This window comes from Chiloscyllium plagiosum, chromosome 1 (assembly GCF_004010195.1).
Source record: "Chiloscyllium plagiosum isolate BGI_BamShark_2017 chromosome 1, ASM401019v2, whole genome shotgun sequence".
Taxonomy (NCBI): domain Eukaryota; kingdom Metazoa; phylum Chordata; class Chondrichthyes; order Orectolobiformes; family Hemiscylliidae; genus Chiloscyllium; species Chiloscyllium plagiosum.
The window spans coordinates 41,780,277-41,801,928 of record NC_057710.1 but is presented as its reverse complement, the minus strand read 5'-3'; the positions used below and the strand labels follow the sequence as shown (position 1 = coordinate 41,801,928).

The 21,652-nt window shown below is 39.9% G+C and overlaps 1 protein-coding gene across 2 annotated transcripts in view; it reads right to left on the bottom strand.

The window, feature by feature from the left end:
* Positions 1–4,831, bottom strand: part of oacyl (O-acyltransferase like) — a 69,930-nt gene extending 65,099 nt beyond the window's left edge. Inside the window, exons 1-3 of one of the 2 annotated variants that reach the window (XM_043680107.1) lie at positions 4,670–4,831; positions 2,343–2,482; positions 2,187–2,265 (exon numbers count right to left, since the gene is read on the bottom strand). In XM_043680107.1, coding sequence (XP_043536042.1) covers positions 2,187–2,265; positions 2,343–2,482; positions 4,670–4,814 — 364 coding nt within the window. In that variant the 5' untranslated portion in view covers positions 4,815–4,831. The remainder of the gene's footprint in view (positions 1–2,186; positions 2,266–2,342; positions 2,483–4,669) is intronic. The other variant, XM_043680188.1, reaches the window with a different exon arrangement.
* Positions 4,832–21,652: the final 16,821 nt, after the last annotated feature.

Below are 21,652 nucleotides of genomic sequence, written 5' to 3'. Positions count from 1 at the left end.
TGGCAGATGGATTTCAGTCCAGACAAATGTGAGATGATGCATTTAGGCAAGACTAATTCTCGAGCGAATTATACAATGAACAGAAGAGCCTTGGGAAAAGTTGATGGGCAGAGAGATCTGGGAGTGCAGGTCCATTGTACCCTGAAGGTTGCTGCACAGGTGGATAGAGTGGTCAAGAAGGAATATAGTATGCTTGCCTTCATCGGACGGGTTATTGTGTATAAGAGCTGGCAAGTCATGTAAAAATTGTACAAGACATTTATTCGGCTGCATTTAGAATACTGTGTACAGTTCTGGTTGCCACATTACCAAAGGATGTGGACGCTTTGGAGAGGGTGCAGAGAAGGTTTACGAGGATGTTGCCTGCATGAAAGGTGCTAGCTATGAAGAGAGGTTGAGTAGGTTAGTTGTGTTTTCATTAGAAAAAAGGAGATTGAGGGAGGAACCTGATTGAGGTTTACAAAATCATGAAGGGTATAGACAGGATGGATAGAGACAAGCTTTTTTCCCAGGGTGAAGAATTCAATAGTGAGAGGTCATGCTTTCCAGGTGAGAGGTGGAAAGTTTCAGGGGGATACATACACCAAGTACTTTACACAGAGAGTAGTAGATGCCTGGAACGCATTGCCAGCAGAGGTTGTAGAGGCAGGCAAGGCAGATTCATTTAAGATGCGTCTGGACAGATGCATGAGTAGGTGGGGAGCAGAGGGATACAGATGCTTAGGAATTGACTGACAGGTTTAGACAGTACATTTGGATTGGCTCAGGCTTGGAGGGCTGAAGGGCCTGTTCCTGGGCTATAAATTTTCTTTGTTCTTTGTTTAATGAGTTTGGTAAGATAGGAGGCTGAAGATTAATGAGGTGAGCTGATCTGTCACCATGGCACAGAATAAGCAATAATCACCATCAATGGGCAACTCGTTACCTAGTGAGAACCTTGCCATGCTGCTTGTGAAAAGCACCAAAAATGGCGCAAGTTGGTCCTGAATTGGATTTGGGCCTCACCAGATTTTTCATCCAATTTTGCTGCACGTCTTCATCCTACCCCACATCGTTCAAATCCCTGTAAGTTCTACCCATCTTTTCTACCTCACATCTATTAAAATGTTTATAAATGTCCATGAATTCAACTCTCATTCTTTAACACTCCAGAGAATACACACCTAGTCTCCTCATTCTCTCTTCATAGGGCATTCACACCACCTCAGCAATCAACCTGATGAAGCTCCCCTATAGATTTGTTATGGCAAGCATATCCTTCCTTAAGCAACAGGAACTAGAACTACACACAATGGTGCGGGTGCAGTCTCACCGATATTCTATACAATTAAAACCAAACTTATTTTGCTGCTGTATTTAAATCCTCTTGCAATAAAGATAAACATATCAGTTGACTTCTGGATTGCTTGCTGCAGCTGCATGCTAATTTTCAGTGACATGATCAAGGACATCTTGGTCCCTTTCAGCATCAGCACTTTCCAGTCTCTCACCGTTTAAGAAATACGGTGCTTTGAACCTTTGTTTCTCTTACTACAGTGGATAATCTCATACATTATATTATAACCATATTATATTCTATCTACCATTCATTCAGCCTGTCCAAATTCCCTGGAAGTCCCTTCGTATCATGCTCATAACTCACATCCCCACTTACCTTTTATTGAAGTGTTGTTTGATTTTTATTTCATTTTTATTTGTTTTATTAATGATTCAAAATAAAATAAGTTACAAAAGTGAAATCTTGTTGGTAAATTCATTTGGGGCATTGTTTAGTAAATGTGGATATTTTGGTTTCTACTCTTTCCACTGGAATGGCAGACTCCAATCTAAGCAAGGGGCTTCATAGGGAGATTGGAGATGGAATAAAATATAAAATCAAATTATAATCACAATACTAACAATTATGTAAATCTACAGATCACAAGGGGACAATTAGTGCATGTTCCTCTATTTGATTTGTTCCAAAAAATGGAATTACTTTCATACTACATTTATCATAAAGAACACATGTTATGGCGTTCTCAGTGCCATCTCCAATTGATTAGCAAAGGATTATATAGTAATAGGTCAGATCTGGTCCAGCCTCCCTTCCCCTTGGAGCGAGCTAATATCCAATAAACACCTCCATTGACATCAAATGACAGTGAATGCTGTGCATGCATACTATAAGATACAGTCATTCTTACCAAGCCATTCAAGCATCATTATGTCTTCGTTCTTACAAGAACTGGGCACACAAATAGCAACATTATAGTCAATCTTGCCCTATTAAAAACAGCAAAATGTTATTGCAAGATCATTTTTACAAGCAAGCAATATTTGTTTTAATGGCAATGGTATACCTGTTGAATTGTCAATTTACAATATTGTCCACTAAACTTTCCAGAAGGACTTTGAGCTGAGGTACATTCACTGTAGGACCCCAGTTGATCAATGTTTCCATGTAGAATATTGCTGCCATCTTTTCCAATAGAATCATACACTAAATTTCCAAAGTAAGAAAATATGTTTATTATGCATTGAAAATGACTTTTTTTTACATCAACTAATTCAGAGTGTATCCATTAGCCTGAAGGCATATAAGATGAGTGCAATGGTTAGGAAACCACATCCTATTATAGAAGGATTGATCTGTTGGCTGAAGCTTCATAAAGCATAGCTCTGTGTGGGCTCAGGAGCTAAATAATAAATCACACCAGTTAGCATTTCTCCAAAGTGTCATGTGAGCAACTCATACCTTTTTCCATTCAAATTTCATCATAAGAGCAGAGAAAAATACTTAAAATATAACTCCTGTAGCTGAATAGAATGGCACAAAAAATCAGATAGAGTAAAGCAATACCTGGAGGATTGTGGGCAATTTTGTTCACTAGATATCAACAAAGGTCTCCAGCCACATGTAACAGTTCAAAAAAGAAAAACCAAATGGATAATATCTATCTTAAGATAGCTGACTGTTGGGAAATGTTTCAAGAGAGGTAGAATACAAAAGTAAAGATATGCTACTGAGATTGTACAAGGGACTTATCATATCAAGAGAGGTAGAGGACGCTGGGTTGGTACTCAATGGAGGGTTAATTTCTCATTGACACTTACAGAATACCCAGAGGTCTGGATTGAATGGTGGTGGAGAGACTAGAACCTGAGGACACAGCCTCAGAGAGAAGGGATGACTCTTGAGAATTAAGATGAGGAGGAATTTCTTCAGCCAGAGGGTGGTCAATTTGTGGAACTCATTTCCACTGAAGGTTGTGGAGGCCAAGTCATTGACTGTATTTAAGGCAGAGATAAGTAGGTTCTTGATTAGTAGGGTGATCAAGGGTTATGGGGAGCAGACAGGAGAATAGGTTAAGCAGACAGGAGAATAGGTTTGAGAAACATAACAGCTATGATCGAATCGTGGAGCAGACTTGATGGGTTGAATGGCCTAATTCTGCTTGATAACCTTATGAACTTATTGTTTGGCAAAGCTGAAATCATACACTCTAGAGAAGACTGAGGGAAAGTAGAAATAAGCCTTGCATTAATATAGCACTCTCAATGACCACAGGACACCTCAAGCTCTTTACAGCCAGTTGGGTACTTTTGGAGTGTATTTGCAATTGTAACGTAAAACATGACAGCCAATATAAACACAGCAAACTCCCATAAAATTAATATGATAATGACCAAAGATTTATTTTGGGGGATGTTGTTGAGAGATGCCTATTAATAGGACATTAGGGGTAACTCCCCAACCAATCTTTGAAATGATGCCATGAAGTACTCACCTTTTCTGGGCCACACCTCTTTGTGTAATGCAATTTCCAAGCAAAGAAAGTTGGCAAGTGAAGGAGGTGAATAGATACCAGATACATTCTCCCAAAGAGCAATCATAAAATAAAAGTTTCAGTTATATATTGCTACCTGCAAAATCTCAATTTTCTGCAGCTCTAAAGAACCCTGACACATCCTGACTCATTGGCTAAGAAGTGCTACACTAGACATGTCTTTTGGTACAGACTACTATGAGCCTGACAGATAGTGTATGTCACATGCATTGTGCTTGTCAGAGGAAAGATGCTCTCAAATTCAACCCCTTCTTCGGAATAGGCAAAAATGAGGACTGCAGATGCTGGAAACCAGAGTCTAGATTAAAGTGGTGCTGGAAAAGCACAGCAGGTCAGGTAGCATCCAAGGAGCAGGAAAATCGACGTTTCGGGCAAAAGCCCTTCATTCGGAATCCCTTCTTAGGGATGACTGTTGAAAGGGCTGCTATCAGATGGGCACAATGTCACATGTATTAGAAATAGGAATAAAGGCTGGCCTCATGAACAAATTCAAAAATATTCAAGCTGCACTTTGCCATTCAGCCATTACAGATAACCATCCAAGAGGTCACAAGCAATAAAATGGGACTCTCAATTTCTGAAAACTCAGACTTATGTCTATTTTTTCCTGCTTTTTCATTCTTTTCATGTCATTCTGTTTCTCCCCTTCCATTGTTTATTTCTTTGAGTTCCCATCTTTTCCTCCACTCGATATTTAACACACCTTCCTACTGTTCACCTTCTCTTCACTCTTCCGCACAGTCATTTTCTAAGTTAAACTCTTCTGCATATGAAATCAGCCTTTCTGTTAAAAATTTCACTGTATTTCACAGTTTAAGAAACATGTTGACAGTACTTACTTAATAAGGCATACATTTGGGGCGTTTCAGACTGGAGGTCCTCTAGAAACTCGTTGGTATCTTCCAGGCATTTTGAAGATAAATTTCTCTCAAACATTCTAAACTGGGGCAGGGACAGAACAAGCAACATCCAGACCCTCAGCATTTTGCTGGTGTGTTAAATCTTTGTACTACAGTCCTTTGCAGAGATATATACTAATACACTTGAACATTTATGATGTCATTTGACCTTAGGTCCTGATGCTACCATCAAAATGGCTCATCAAAAGCTCTATAATTTCACGATATGATTTAAAGGCATGAAATTAGTTATATTCAAGGGAGTATGAACAATGCAAATCCTTGTAGCTATTTGATTGACAGCTGTTCAATTAACAGATGCACAAGTTCGTAGGAAAAATTTCCACATTGGAAATATAATATCTCACTATCTTTTCAGTTAGAGTAATCATTTGTCACATCACTGTCATGGTCACTGCTTCTGAAAGCAAATTTGTCCAAGTTAGTTCAGTGCTTACTGCATGAAACTGATTTCCAATGACAGCAGTCCCCAATACCCAATCAGCATCAAGGGGAGAAAGGATTGATACCCTGTTAAATGTCAGTTCGGAAATCGATCATTGCAAGGAAATAACTACTGAAATATGGAAAGGAAAATTATCTGAGTGCAATTACGCTGAGGAAAATCTCTTCATACAACAATTTATCAATTCCTCAGAAGCTCCTCCAAGTCGTACTTTCGGAGAACAGTATTTGCTATTATTTAGGAAAACCTGTCTGACTGAGAGGAAAGAATTAAGCCTGCAGGTTTATTTTGAGTGAGTTTGGAGTTAGTGGTTTCAGGTGGCGAAGGTAAAATGAGAGTGAACTCTTTTTTTTGAGTGGAAGTAAGACGTTTTGACATTGCTTCAGGATTTTACCAGCAGACAGAGCCATGGAGGGTGAACTTTGGACATTTAGGCAGTGAGGCTTAGGTTATGGTATTTGAAAGGACTATTAACTGCAAATTACTCTGCACTTCAATTTTTATCCTGGTACTTAGGGGCCAAGAGGCTTTGGTGCCGGCCAAGTAAAACAGAGTACTCATCAAACAGGGTCTAATTTCTGTCTCTTTCAAATTGCCTGAGCTGAACTTTCTCCAAATGTCTAAGTGACAGTGTCAGTGGAGACCATAGGGAGGCCTTCTTTGGTCTCTCTGCTGTACTGCACAGTGGCAATACTATGGAGGTAGACAAGCAGGAGGCTGGAAGAACACAGCAAGCCAGGCAGCATCAGGAGGTGGAGAAATCAACATTTTGGGTCCAACCCTTCTTCAGGACTGAGGTTGTGTGTAGCGGGGCTGCAGATAAAAGGGGTGGCGGGGGCAGGATGGTGAAGTGTATAGGTGAACACAGATAGAGGGTACAACCCGGTTGGTCAATGGGAGGAATGAATCCGGTTGGTGGCAGGGAGGAATGGAAGGGAGGGGAAGAGGCTGGGAAAGGAGTCAGGGGAAAGGAAGGAGATTATTTGACTTATGGAACAACAATGTAAATAAGATCTCACAATGCAACACATTTTGGAACAAGAAGCAGCAGCAGTGACTAAAAGACTTATTTAGATGTACAATAGAAATGAAACTGAACATTGACAAACTATAATCATTGGGTAGTCCAAATTATAGCTTTATGGGCACTGATGGCATTGCAGTACTGTTGCTGGACTAGTAATCAAGTGCTCCTTTAAAGTGCTTGAAATTGACTGTAAGTACACTACGAATCATGTTGCTCTTTCGCTTGAGATGATATTAGCAGCTATTCTCTAGCTATCTGAGATTAGGAGGCACGTGGCATACTGTAGGGCTCTGGCAGGAACTGGCTCAATGGACTGCATACTATAAACCTAGCCCTAATTCTTCTTCCGTCATGTTACTTCTATGTGAATACAGTATTCCACCTTTGTTATGCACTAGCATGGCATGGGTATCACTGGCTGGGCAAACATTTATTGCTGCCTTTAATTACACTTCAGAAGCTGGTGGTGAGCTGCATTCCTGAACTGCTACATGCTATGAGCTGTAGATAGAACCACAAAGTCATTAGGAAAGGACAACCCAGGAATTTGACCCAGCAACATTGAAGGAAAGATGATATGTTTCCAAGTCAGGATTAGGAATGGTTGGAAGGGATAAATCTGCTGTCTTTGCCAGCTAGATTGTAGAGGTCATGAGTTTTGAAGATGCTGACTGAGGGTCTTTGGTGAATTCCTGTAATGTATCTTATAGGTGGTACAGACTGCTGCTACTGAACATCAGTGGCAGAGGGAGTGGGTACTTGTGAACGTTGTGCCAACCAAATGGGCTCATTTGTCCTGAATAGTGTCAAGCTTTTGAGTGTTGTTGGAACTGCAGTCATCTAGGCAAGTAGGGAGTATTCCATCACAGTCAACTTATGCCTTGTAGATGGTGGACAGGCTTTGAGGAGTCAAGAGATGAGTTACTTGCTGCAGTATTCCTAGCCTCTGATCTGCTCTTGTAATCATTATATTTATATGGTGAATCCTGTTGAGTGTCTAGTCAATAGTAGCTTCCAGAATGTTGATAGTGGGGGAATTCAACGGTGATGACATCATTGAATGCAAAACAGTAGTGGTATAATTTTCTTTTCTTGGAGGTGGTCATTGCCTGAATTTTACTTGCCACTTGTCAGCCCATGCCTGAATACTGTCTGGGTTTTGTTGCATTTAAACATGAATAGCTTCTGTATCTAAGGAGTCATGGATAGTGCTGAACATTGTACAATTATCAGCAAAAACCCCACTTCTGACATGGAGAGAAGGTCATTGATGAAGATGTTTGGATTTCAGACAGTGCGCTGAGGAACTCCTGTGGAGATGTCCTGGAACTGAGATGACTGACCTCTAACAATCACTGCCATCTTCCTATGTGCCAGGAATGACTCTAAGCAGTGGAGAATTTTTTCCTCGATTCCCATTAACTCCAGTTTTGCTCGGGCTCCTTAATACCACACTTGGTGAAATGCGGCCTTGATGTCAAGGGCTGTAACTCTCACCTCACCCTGGAACTCAGCTTTTCTGTCTTTTTTTGAACCAGGAGCCAAGTGGCATTTGCAGAACTCAAATCGGGTGTCACTGAGCAAGTTATTGTTGAGGAGGTGATGCTTGATAGCACTATCAACACCTTCCATCACTTACTGATGATTGCAGTAATTTGCCAATTCATGTGAAACACTTTGCCATACATTGCAAAGCAAGTTTAATGCTTCTAATTCAAATATTCACGTGCTTATGTTGGAATTAGGTTATATCTAAGTCATTCTTTCCCTTTTGTTAATATGCGCATAGTAAGTTAAACTCAAAGTGATCTTGTGACAATTCAAACCTAAAATAGAAATGTTACAGGAAGTGAATCACAGAATTCAGTAGACACTTTAGTGCTGTGACTCAATGCTGTGACAAGCAAACACTGTTAACAGAAGATGGCAATTTGACTTCATTGTGCATAGCTATGCTATGTTTTGACGGAATATTTAACTTCTTTTGGTTGGAGTGGCAAGGGTATGAGCCATCAAGTTTTCCCCACAAACAATTTACAATTTATGGGCAGGCGAATAGTTAAACAAACTGTTTCAGCTCCTGCCAATTCCATTTTGAGATGAGCAGCAGTATATTGTCTTTGATATTCAGTCTTTGAGAGACAAAAAACTCATCCTGATGTACTTACATGACTGTATCAGATACCTTGTCTCTGTGACTGCATATTAATCTATGAAATGTATGATCTACACCAATTCACATGGTGATCATTCACATCTAAGTTGGAATGAGAGTCAATTTATTTGATTTATCATTATTAAAACATTTAATATGCTTTCGGGAGAAATTGGTGGACAATTTGTTTTTAATTCATTCTTGGAATGTATGTGTCTAAGGCTGAACCAGCATTCATTATCCATCTTGAATTGCTGTGGAGAAGATGAGGATGGGCCTTGCAGCACAACTGTCCATGTGGTGTAGGTATGTGCTGTTAGGAAGGAAGTTTCAGAATGTTTGACCCAACAGCAGTGAATGACCAGCAATATATTCCCAAGTCAGGATGGAGTGTGACTTGGAGGTGGTGGTGTTCCCATGCTGCTGTGGCCCTCACCTTTCTAGGTGGTGGAGGATGCAGGGAAGAGAATGCAAAAAGACATTTGACAAATTGTTCCAGTGTATCTTGTAAATGGCACAAGCTGGTGTTGTGCATCTGCTGTGGAGGGTCTAAATATTCAATATGTTGGTTGGGCGCCAATCAAGTTAGCAGCTGCATCTTGGATGGGACATTTTTCAGTGTCGCTTGAGATGAACACAAGTGTTGTAAGTTAACTTAAAAATACTCAGATTGGGAACAGAGTGGCTCTGATGAATCATGAGAATTGTAAAAAAGAATGAGTTGTCTTCTTTTAGCTCTGTGCCGTTTCCTGTCACTAATCAAACATGTACAGTTTGAAAACAAATATTTCATGGCTATCCATTGTCCTATTGAGATGATTATTTTATGTTAAGCAGTTTTGTATTAAAACAAAAGGCTATATGCTTCTCATTCAACCCTTTAAACTTCTGTTTGTGTAAGAATAGGCAGTTAGAGTCATAGAGTCACAGAGATGTACAGCATGGAAACAGACCCTTTGGTCCAACCCGTCCATGCCGACCAGATATCCCAACCCAATCTAGTCCCACCTGCCAGCACCCGGCCCATATCCCTCCAAACCCTTCCTATTCATATACCCATCCAAATGTCTCTTAAATGTTACAATTGTACCAGCCTCCACCACATCCTCTGGCAGCTCATCCCATACACGTACCACCCTCTGTGTGAAAAAGTTGCCCCTTAGGTCTCTTTTATACCTTTCCCCTCTCACCCTAAACCTATGCCCTCTAGTTCTGGACTCCACGATCCCAGTGAAAAGTCTTTGTCTATTTATCCTATCATAATTTTGTAAACCTCTATAAGGTCACCCCTCAGCCTCCGACGCTCCAGGGAAAAAGGAGACCAGAATTGCACGCAATATTCCAACAGTGGCCTAACCAATGTCCTGTACAGCCACAACATGACCTCCCCACTCCTGTACTCAATACTCTGACCAATAAAGGAAAACATACCAAACGCCTTCTTCACTATCCTATCTACCTGTGACTCCACTTTCAAGGAGCTATGAACCTGCACTCCAAAGTCTCTTTGTTCAGCAACACTCCCTAGGACCTTACCATTAAGTGTATAAGTTCTGCTAAGATTTGCTTTCCCAAAATGCAGCACCTTGCATTTATCTGAATCTTTACTTTCACCTATAATTATCTTCCATCCACACTTAGAATCATAGAGCCTACAGTTCGGAGACAGACCCTTTGGCCCAAACCTGATCCATGCCGACCAAAATGTCAGTCCACGCTAACCCTTTTTCCCTGCACTTAGCTCATATCCTTCTAAATCTTTCCTATCCACATATTTGTCCAACTGGCTTTTAAATGTTGTTAATGTATCCACCTCAACCACGTTTGCTGGCAGCTCATTGCATATGCGTACCACCTCTGTGTAAAAAAGTTGCCCCTCAGGTTCCCTTTTATTCTTTCCCCCTAACTTTAAACTGATGCCCTCGAGTCAGTGATTCCCCAATCCTGGGGAAAAAGACTGAGTAACCTATTCATGCCTCTCATGATCTTATACACCTCTATAATGACCCTCTCAGTCTCCTTCACTCCAAAGAAAAAGGTCCTAGCTTGTCCACCCTCTCCAACCTTATTCACTTCTGTTAGGAGATAATTTTTCTACAAGTTTCCGATTCTGATTCTACCTATTGAGGGATGAAGTTGGTAAACAAAAATTTGTGGGTGTCTTAGCTGCCTGCATTCAAAACATGAAGTTCAGTGAGAGTTGGAATTGGGGCCTTGAATCTCATTCATCATAGTGGAGATGTTTTATTCACTCATGGGATATGGGCATCACTAGCTATGCCAGTTGCTAGCTACCCTTTATAAGGTCATGATGAGTTGCTTTTTTGAATCTCATCAGTTCCATTTGTCCTAAGTATACCCACAATGCCATTTGGGAGGAATTTGCAGGATTTTACCGAATTTACTGAAGGAATAGCGATACATTTCTAAGTCAGGATAGTGAATGGCTTGGACAGGAACTTGAAGATGTTGGGTGTTCCAACATCTTGAAGATGTTGGAATGCTGTCCTTGTCTTTCTAGATGGAATTGGTCATAAATGGAAGGTGCTGTCTAAAGATTTTTGGGAAATGTTTGGAGTGCATCTTGTATAAAGTAACAATGTTGCTACTGAGCATTGATGGTGGAGAGAGTGGATATTTGTGGATGTGGTGCCTATCAAGATTAGATTAGATTACTTACAATGTGGAAACAGGCCCTTCGGCCCAACAAGTCCATACTGACCCGACGAAGCGCAACCCCCCCCACACCCATTCCCCTACATTTACCCCTTCGCCTAACACTACAGGCAATTTAGCATGGCCAATTCACCTAACCTGCACATTTTTGGACTGTGGGAGGAAACTGGAGCATCAAGATGGCTGCTTGTCCTGAATGGTGCCAAGTTTCTTTAGTGCCACTGGAGCTGCACTCCCCCAGGTAAGAGGGGAGTATTCCATCATAATCTTGCCTTGTTGGCAATGGACAGGCTTTCAGGAGTCAAGTGGTGAGTTACTCACTGCAGTATACTAGTCTCTGACCTGGACTTGCAGCCACTGTGGCAAGTCCAGTTGAGTTTCTGGTCAATGGTAACCCCCAGGACGTTGATAGCGGGGACTTCAGTGATGATAACACCACTGAATATCAAGGGGCTGTGGTTAGATTGTCTCTTATTGGTGATGGTTATATCCTGGCGTTTATGTGGTCTGAATGTTACTTGTCACTTGATGGTGGATAGGTTTTAAGGAGTCATCAGTTAGTTCCTCACCACAGATTTCCGAGCTTCAGACTTGTTGTTATAGCTACTGTACGTACATGGCTAGTCTAGGTCAGTTTCTGGTCAATGGTAGTCCTGGAATGTTGATAGTAGGGTTTTCAGTGTTGGTAACACCGTTGAAGATGGCCACAGCCTGGCATCTATGTGCCACGAATGTCATCAGCCATTTTTCTGGCCGAGTCTGCATATTGCCCAAATCTTGTTGCACTTAAACATAGATTGCTTCAGTATCTGAGGAGTTGTGAATGATGCTGAACATTGTGCAGTCATCAGCAAACATCCCCACTTCTGACCTTATGATGGAGGAAAGTTCATTGATGGAGCAGCTGAAGTTGGTTGTGCCGAGGATGTGTGAGTCAGCACAGGTTACTGCTCCAATTTTTATCCAGATTTGTTGGGGGATCGATTAAGGAGATACTTGTTGTACATTTTCAACATTTCTTATAAACAAAAATCTACCAGCTGCAAGGCTGAGACCAGTTGTTCCAGTTAAAATACATTGTGTACATTGTGATTTTTACCTCTTGAAATTGTGATTCACTCCTGCTTCTACAGCTAAAAGCTTTTGGGCTCTTGGAAGCCCAACACATGCAACAAAGTAATTATTATAATAGGTTATTAGATATTATAGAAGTACATTCAGTACTGAGCATTCAAACAACAGATAATCTGAAACAATTTTCATATTTTAAACCTTTCTTGGCAGTAACTATATTCACTTTATAATATAAATCAGCAGGTACTTTGTAATAAGTGTTTTGGACACTTCAACTAGTTAATGTATTAAAAACACTTTACCCAAGCTCTTTTATCGATGAGGTAGACACCCTACAACCTCTTCTGTCAGGCAGATGACACAGAAGCTTGAACACACACGAACATCTTCTTCCTGGCCGTTGCTAGACTGATGAATGATCTCTCTAACTTCAAATAATGCTAAATCTCGTTAATGTTGATCTTGCTCTCAGCACGACGTAACCTATAAGCCTTACTCTGTCCAAGTCTTTTTTCACCCTATGATCTGTATGCCCTTGCTTACTCTGATCTACCTGTACTACTCGCCAAGTTTTTCACTGTACATCTCTATGACTCTATGACTATGACAATAGATCAAATCAATTCAAATAAAAGGGACTCAGAATTCAGTTTGCAGTTCAACTCAATTTTATTAACAAAATATTCCTTTCTAAAAACATCACATGAAAATTTCACAAGTTCCCAAAACACTTACTTTCTATCCAGCTCTCACTGTCTGAGAAAGGAGATTACCCAGAATGATCCACATGTTAGAGCTGAGTTTTGGGAATCTCCTTCCACTCTGACATAGGGCTGGCTCTCTTCCACGAAGGTGCGTCTCGCAGGCCATGGTGGATCTTCTCCTGGGTCTTCTTAGGTTACCACATGGTCTTCTGTCATGAGTCTTACTGCAAGTCTTCATTAAAGGAGTGGCTTACAGATGTGTGTTTTTATCCCTCTTGCCCTGGATCTTTCTGTATGTTCCATGGTCTTTGGCCAGTTGAGGTAATGATTGGGGGTCAAAGCTTCCAGTGGTGTTGTGCCACACCATTCACTGTTGCCATGACATGTAAGTGTAAAGAGCACATCGTCAGGCAATGGGTGAAAGTCAAGGTGCCAGAAAGTGTTATCGATACTTCTTCAATAACACAATTTTCCAGTTGGTTGTAACTGGCTCTCCCTGAGACTTTGTGACCTCTTTGATCTTGATGTTCACTGTACCAATAGCAGCTGGCTGCTGTTTAATTTTGTTTGGCCAATTTTCTGTCAGACCCAATTTCTCAGGCTGTGGGTCAATGACACTTGACCATGTAGGGAATTGTACATTTTATGGTAATCTGTTTTTTAAAAAGCTTGTTAAAAATATACTTTAATGACATAATCTGGAAATCAGTCAACTTCTGTGAAAGGAAGAGAGAGCACAATATTTTAGAAATGCTCTATATTCAGAGTTGAAAAGTGAAAAGCAACAAATTAGCAGAAAAATGAGAGGGAGGGAACAAATAACAACTACAAGCTTAGAAAGAAAGCTCTTGATTTACTGATATGTGATCCTGATTAAAAGAAAGCAGGTATTGATCCAGGATGTAAAAGATTATCCCTAGAAAGCAACATTAAATAAAGATATTAAACCAACAAAAGACAATAAATGGCCAGGAGAGGTCCACCAAGAAAAAAGATGAATGATTGGGAAGTTTTCAGAACTGAGCAGGCTTTCTGTGTTCTCAGTTTCTCCGATACTACCCACAGCTGTTTTTGGTGACTTCATCGTGGGATCAATGCACTGATATTCTGCTATTCGTAGAAACACACCTCCCAGATGGAGGTTTCTTACTTTTCATCAGAATTCCCTCAAGTCAGACTCTCACCGACTTTTATAGATGCACCATTGAAAGCATTCCATCTGGATGCACCACAGCTTGGTACAGCAACTGCTCTGCCCAGGACTATCGGAAATTACAGAAAGTTGTGAACACAGCCCAGTTCATCACACAAGCCAACCTTCCATCCATTGGTTCCATCTACACTTCTCAGTGCCTCGGAAAGGCAGCCAACATCATCAAAGGCCTTCCCGCCCCAGTTATAATATCTCCCTACCAACAGGTTCAAGAACAGCTTCTACTTTGCTGTCATTTGACTTCTGAACAGGCCTCTCAAATTTCAAATCTAATGTTGATCTTGCTTTCTTCTCTGCAGCCATAACTTTGTATTCCTCACTCTGTTCAACTACCCGATGATCTTTATCTGTTATGATCTGCCTGTACTGCACTCAAAACAAAACTTTTCACTGTACTTAGCTACATGTGACAATAATAAATCAAATCAAATAATTTATATTACCAAAGTCATGGCATAATAAATCTCTCATTGCCAAATAACTTCTTCACATATTATTCTAGCGCCTTTTTACCAAGAAACTCAATCACTTTCATCCCTAACTCAAAATTCTCATCTAATACAATACACCAAACTCTATCTTTACTTTCTCATGGAAATGTACTCCCTCCAGCATCTCCTGTCAATTTGCACTGAACAAGTGTTCACCTTGGGTGACTTCAACGTGTGAATTAATACTTGTTATTCCGTCTCCTCCTGTTTGCCTTCTTAAACTGAATTGCTGTAATTCCTGCTTTAGATTACCCAAGACACACCCAAGAACATCTTTTTGACCTTATAACCTTACTACCACTAAAGTGTTCAATTCTTTTCTGACCACTTCCATCTCTCCTTTACCAAAACATCCTCTGTTTGCTGTATTTTCTTTATCTTCCTTGTGAACTTAATAATTCACTGCCCATGACCTATGCTTTGCTGCCCATCTCTCATCTCTCTCATCAAAACTTCATGCCTTTCCAATTATTCACAATCCTTCACTTCTGCTGCTGTCTTGGCATTATGCCTACAGCCCAGGTCCTGCTCCAGAAATGGAGCTCATCAAGCTTTTGTGGATTTTTTTTTAACCATGTGTTATGGCTGTATTAGTATAAAAAGAATAATTACTAAAATAGGGCAGAATGAAAATCCTATGCTATTGCTTAAATAGATTTCATGAATAAAGTAAAGTCGAAGAGAAGACTAAGTGTACATCATGCTGCTGCTCCATTAACTCTTGTGAAACTTTGATAATTAACGCTGAGAAAAATATCACAGATGAAAGACAAGGAACTTGTATTGCTAGAAGTGGAAAAGTTGAAGAAGGTAATCCATATAAAGATTCACTTTCCTTAGCTCCTTCATTCTTTCCCCTCCAAGGCTGCTGTAATGCTTCATTCAGGCCAACTAAACTGCGTTGATTGATTTTAAGGGACAAAGGATATCCCATTCAGAAATGGGTTTTTCTACAGCTCTACAAGTCCCTGGTGAGACCACACTTGGAATATTGTGTCCGGTTCTGGCTGCCCTACTATAGGAAAGATACAGAGGCTTTGGAGAGGGTGCAAAGAAGGTTTACCAGGATGCTGCCTGGACTGGAGAGCTTGCCTTATGTAGAGAGGTTGATTAAGCTCGGACTTTTCTCTCTGGAGAGAAGGAGGAAGAGAGGAGAACTGATCAAGGTATACAAGATAATGAGAGGAATGGATAGAGTCAATATCCAGAGACTTGTCCCCAGGGCAGGATTGACTGGTATGCGGAGTCATAGTTTTAAGATATTAGGAGAAAGGTATAGAGGGGACATCAGAGGAAGGTTCGTTACGCAGAGAGATGTGAATTCATGGAATGCATTACCAGCAGCAGTGGTGGAAACAAGTCATTAGGGATACTTAAGCGACTGCTGGACATGCACATGGATAACAGTGAGTTGAGGGGTGCATAGCTTAAGTTATTTAATTTTACATTAGGATTAACCCTCGGCACAACATGGTGGGCCAAATGGCCTGTTCTGTGCTGTACTTTTCTGTCTATGTTCTATACAGAAACCCATAATACTTCAGATTATAAGACCATAAGACATAAGAGCCATAGTGGGTCATTCAATTTATCAATGTTAATGAGATCACAGCTGATCTAATAATCCTCAACTCCACTTTCCTGCCCTTTCCCTATATCCTTTGATTTTCTTGCTGATTAACCTTGAATAGATTTAACGATCCAGCCTCTATAGCCCTCTCTGATAAAGAATTCCATAAATTCTCTAACACAGCACGGTGGCACAGTGGTTAGCACTGCTGCCTCACAGCGCCAGAGACCCGGGTTCAATTCCCACCTCAGGCGACTGACTGTGTGGAGTTTACACATTCTCCCCGTGTCTGCGTGGGTTTCCACCGGGTGCTCCGGTTTCCTCCCACAGTCCAAAGATGTGCAGGTCAGGTGAATTGGCCATGCTAAATTGTCCGTAGTGTTAGGTAAGGGGTAAATGTAGGGGTATGGGTGGTTTGCGCTTCGGCGGGTCGGTGTGGTTTTGTTGGGCCGAAGGGCCTGTTTCCACACTGTAAAGTAATCTAATCTAAATCTAAAAAATCTAATCTAATCTAATCTGAGTCAAAACATTTCACTCTCATCACTGTCCTCATTGGGTGATCCCTTACTCCGAGATTAGGCTTTCTGGTTCTGGACTCTTCCACAATGGGAAACAACCTCTATGCATCCAGTCTATCAAGTCCTTAAAGAATCTATTATGTTTCAATAAAGTTGTCTCTTATTCTTCTAAATTCCAGTGAGTACAGGCTAAGCTACTCAACCTCTCATCATAAGATAATCTCTCCATATCTGGTATCAGTCTAGACTTCCTTGGACTGCCTCCAATGCCAGCATATCTTTCATTAGATGAGGGCACCAAAACTGTTCACAGTATCCAGTTGTGGTCTGACCAGTGCATTGTATAGTTTTAGCATGACTTCCCTACTTTTATATTCCATTCGCTTTGAAATAAAAGCCAACATGTCATTTGCCTTCCCTATTAGTAGCTGAAAGTGGATTCTAGCTTTCTGCACAAGTACTCTTTGCAGTTTTCTTCCATTTAAGTAGGATTTAGCTCTGCTATTCTTCCTGCTAGAGTGCACTGCCTCACATTTTCTCACATTATATTCAATCTGCCATGTTTTTGCCCACTCACTTAAATCTGTCTGTATCCATCCATTGACTCCTTGTGACATCATTACCACTTAACCTCTCACCTACTTTTGTGTCATCTGTAAACTTGACTATAATACATTCACTTTCCCCTGCAAGCAATTAATGTATGTTGCACATAATCAAGCAGTTACATAAATATCAGGAAAAAAAATCACTAACTGTGGTTATTTCAGCAAACATGTATTTCTGATATTTAGACAGTCAACTAGAAAGGCATGAGGGTTAATTTGAAAATGCTGACTGAGTGTTATTATTTACACCTCAGTACAAAACAAATGGTATCCTGTTGAAGACATTATATGGAAAATAAGAATATAAGTAGCTCAGTCAGACATTCAGAACTGTATTAAGAGGGAAAGTCTAGCTTCACAAGTCCACTGGAAATCAAGTTGGAAAATAAATGGAAAATTACAAAGCGATTCAAATCTGTGGCTAACTGGACAAATAGATGTTCACAACCCTGACCAATTCAGACAACTCTTTGCTAAGGTAAATAAAAAACTAATCTGATTGCCTCACTCTGTCCATTTCCTCTATCTTTCTATGTTTCAAGCATTTATTCACATTTTCTGAAGATGTAACAATTTCTGTTTCAGCCTTTCCTGTGATAAAGCATTCCATGTTCCACGGCATAAAGTAATTTCACCTCCTCTCATCTGACTCTTTTCCTGGCAATTTTGAATCAATGATCTCTGCCCATTCACTTCCCAAAGACAGCTAGTAGGTTTCTCATATCACTCCATCAAAATTCCTGTTGCACCCCCAATTAAGCATTTACAACAAATCGACTCTTGTAATTACAACACACAGCACTCCTTTTAAAGAACATATTTTAGTCCATGAATAAAATTGGTGTTCCTCAACGCAGTTGGCACAGTGCCTTCTGCACTTTAGGCAATGGAGAACTCAAACTCCTCTCAGGTCCTCTATGTGAATCTGCAACAGTTTGTACCCCCATTCCTGATGCAGATCTTGATTGACAATGCTTCTGGCTTAAAATGAGTTATATTTCCTGCTATCACATTGAAGGCTTATCCACTCATTCACATCCAAAAGATGAGTAGAGGGATGTGGAGAATGGGCTCTAACCAATATGAATGCCATACAGACTCAATTGTCGAACACTATATCCTGGTTAAATGTAAAAGTTATATTATGCAATATAATTTTACAATTGCTTCGTAAGTACAATAGGAATCAAATTTTACACATCTTTCTGAAATATGGCCTCAATTGTGTTCACAGTGAAAGGAAGGCAAAAGCTTTAAAGCTCTGTGAATCACTCTGCAAACAACCCGTCTTCAAAGGTTGTAAAGCTGTATGAAGGAATTTAATATTTTGAGAAAGCAAATGTAATAAACAAAGGTGCCTCAAAAATCAATAAAGTGGAATAGATTATCAGTACAAAAGTTGGAATAGCTAATAAATGTTCACTAAAGTAAACTTATGATGGAAGATCTTGTTTGAAGACCCCTGCCTTTTGTTGACAGCAAAAGCTCAATAACATGGTGTACTTGCATTTCTAAAATTACTTCAATAAAGTTCCTCATAAAAAGCTGCTGCTCAAGCTAAAGGCAATAAACTCCAAGTCATGATTATGGAATTGGTTAAAGAGAGAAAAGCAAGACATCCTTGTTTGAGCAATGAATCCCAATTTTAATCCATTCTGTTCACAGCAGGAACATCTAGGCATTTCTTGCACTTTTCATGTACAGTTCCCAACAGAAGCCATTGTGACCAACACTTTTCTAGCTCTTGGATAGCTGTCCTCTTCTGACAAGTAGTGTCAGTGCCAGTTCACTTGCTAACACAAGTTCAGGTAAGGCCTGCTCAGTCTTGGGCTCCTTTAACAGTTGAAACAGGCAGGAATACAGACGAGACTTCCTTGATTCGGTGTCTCAAACAACACCTCAGCATCTTACTTGGACATGGCCTTGAGACCCAGTTTGCAGTCTGAAGCAGGTTAGCTTAGAAATCTTTGAAGAAATAGCAAAATGAAGAAGAATGAGAAATTAGAAGGCAAATTAAGTAGCAAAACCTTAAAGGTTTGGTAATCTCTAGGTTACTATCTGAGCCATTTACAAATTGGCATATAGGTTGGCAAAGACTTAAGAAGCAAATGCATTACTGTGAGAAAAGTGGATTCTGGTTCATGGGACACCGGCATCAGCACTAGGGAAAGTGTGATTTGTGCCACTGGGCCTGACTACCCTGAAACCATGCTGGGACTAAAGTGCTCATAAAGTGGATCTAGGGAAATAGAGAAGATTAAATTAACAGAACTGATGATGGTATAATTGATGGGGTGAGTGAGGGATCAGGCCTGTATGATTATAACAAATCTAGTGACAAAGTGAAGATATGAAAGCAAAAGACTGATGTGGAAAATAAAGGTCAGAGAATGCAAGGAAGGGACAGAGAGAAAAAAAACTAAGAAAGTGCAAGCAGTCAAGGTGAGATGACAAGGTTAAGATGGCAACATAACTCTACATCTGAACATATGTAGCATTTATAACAAAGTAAATGAATTGATATTGCACATTAAAGTGAATAACTATAATCTGATTACAGAGGTATGGCTGCAGGATGACAAGGATGGGTTCTGAGTATTGAGTATTATTTAACATTCAAAAAGAATATGAAGTTAGGTTAATGGTAGAGGGGTAACATGTGAAATCAGAGACGGTATTGGTGCAATAATTAAGAGATGATGTTGGTTCAGAAGATTAAGATGTAGAATTGGTTCGGGTGAAGATGAGAAAAAGTAGAGGAAAGAAATCACTAGTTAGAGTGGTCTGCAAGCCCCCTGAACAGTAACCCTAATGTAGGAATAAGAATACAAGGAGAAACACTGGTCACTTGTGATAAAGGGACAGTAATAACCATGGGAGATTTTAATTTCAGATATTTGAGTATAGAAATTGGGATGTCATGTTGAGCTTGTACAAGACGTCAGTGAGGCTACTTTTGGAGTACTGTGTGCTGTTCTGATTGCATTGCAAGAGGAAGGATATTATTAAATTGGAGAAGGTTCAGAAAAGATTTACCAGAATGTTATCAGGACTGGAGAGTTTGAGTAATAAGGAAAGGCTGGATAGGCTGGGACTATTTTCATTGGAGAGCAGGAGATTGAGAGCTTGACGTTATAGAGGTTTATAAATTCATGAGGAGCATAGATAATGTGAATAGCAAAGGTCTCTTCCCTATGGTAGGGGTCTTCAAAATTAGCTGGCATAATTTTAAGGTGAGAGGAGAAAGATTTAAGAGGGACCTGAGGGGCAACCTTTTCACACAGAGGGTTGTTCGTAAGTGGAATAAGCTGCTAGAGAAAGTGGCAGATGCAGGTACAGTTACAACATTTAAAAGACTTTTGGGCAAGTTCATGAATAGGAAAGATTTAGAACAGTATGGACCAAATGCAAGCAAGTAGGACTGATCTATTTTGGGAAGCATGGTTAGCATGGAGAGTTGGACCAAAGGGTCTGTTTCCCTCCTGTATGAATCTATAAATTTGAGGATGGCAAACTCATTAATCTACATATGTTGTCCAATACATACGAAGGACCTTGATACAATTTTAACTTGTTACTAGGCAGAGTGTAGCTCTGCACTCACTAAAACCTAGCAGCAACACACCAGCCACATGCTCACAAATACAGTCTTCAAAATGCTCCAGGCCTTATTTTGGAATTGCTCAATAACTAATGCCTACCCATGGCTTCCATAGTTTTGAAAGAAGTTGACTTTTGAAGTTAGGCATTGATTGAAACTTATGGAAGAAAGTTTGTGAAGACCTCTATTAGTGTGTCCATATGTAATAAGTGGGTTGGGGAGGGAGCCAAAAATCTTAAGATTATTTGCAAATATCTTATTATTCAGTCTACAATATATTTTTATCTTCTTGAAGTCACTTACATTCCTCTTCATAGTTATTTATCTGTTTGTCTACTATCATGTCTTAATTCCCAACACAAACAAGTTACATACATATAGATAGCTAGAATAGCAACATTCTAACAGCAATCCTGAAAGAGAAACCTTATTTACATTCCTTGATATGAAAAATATCCAGTAATTACCACTCTCAGTTTTGTCCTTTAATCAACATCCTATCCATGCTGTGATACTCCTTTTAATACCATGCACTTAAATTTTATAAACACATCCCCTCTGTAATACCATATGAAATGCTTTTTGAAAATCAATGCACATTATTATATTGTGGCTTTCACACACTTATGCAGTACTGACATTAACCTGACTGATCTATTGTTACTTAATTGAACAACCACATGAACCTTGTCAATGAATTCCATTACTGACACAAACAGACGTCTTGGAACTATATATTTATCTTTTTTTTGTAACAGAGACTTGTATTCATTTTCCATCCTTAAATGTAAAGACGTGCCCCAGTGATTTATAAGAATTA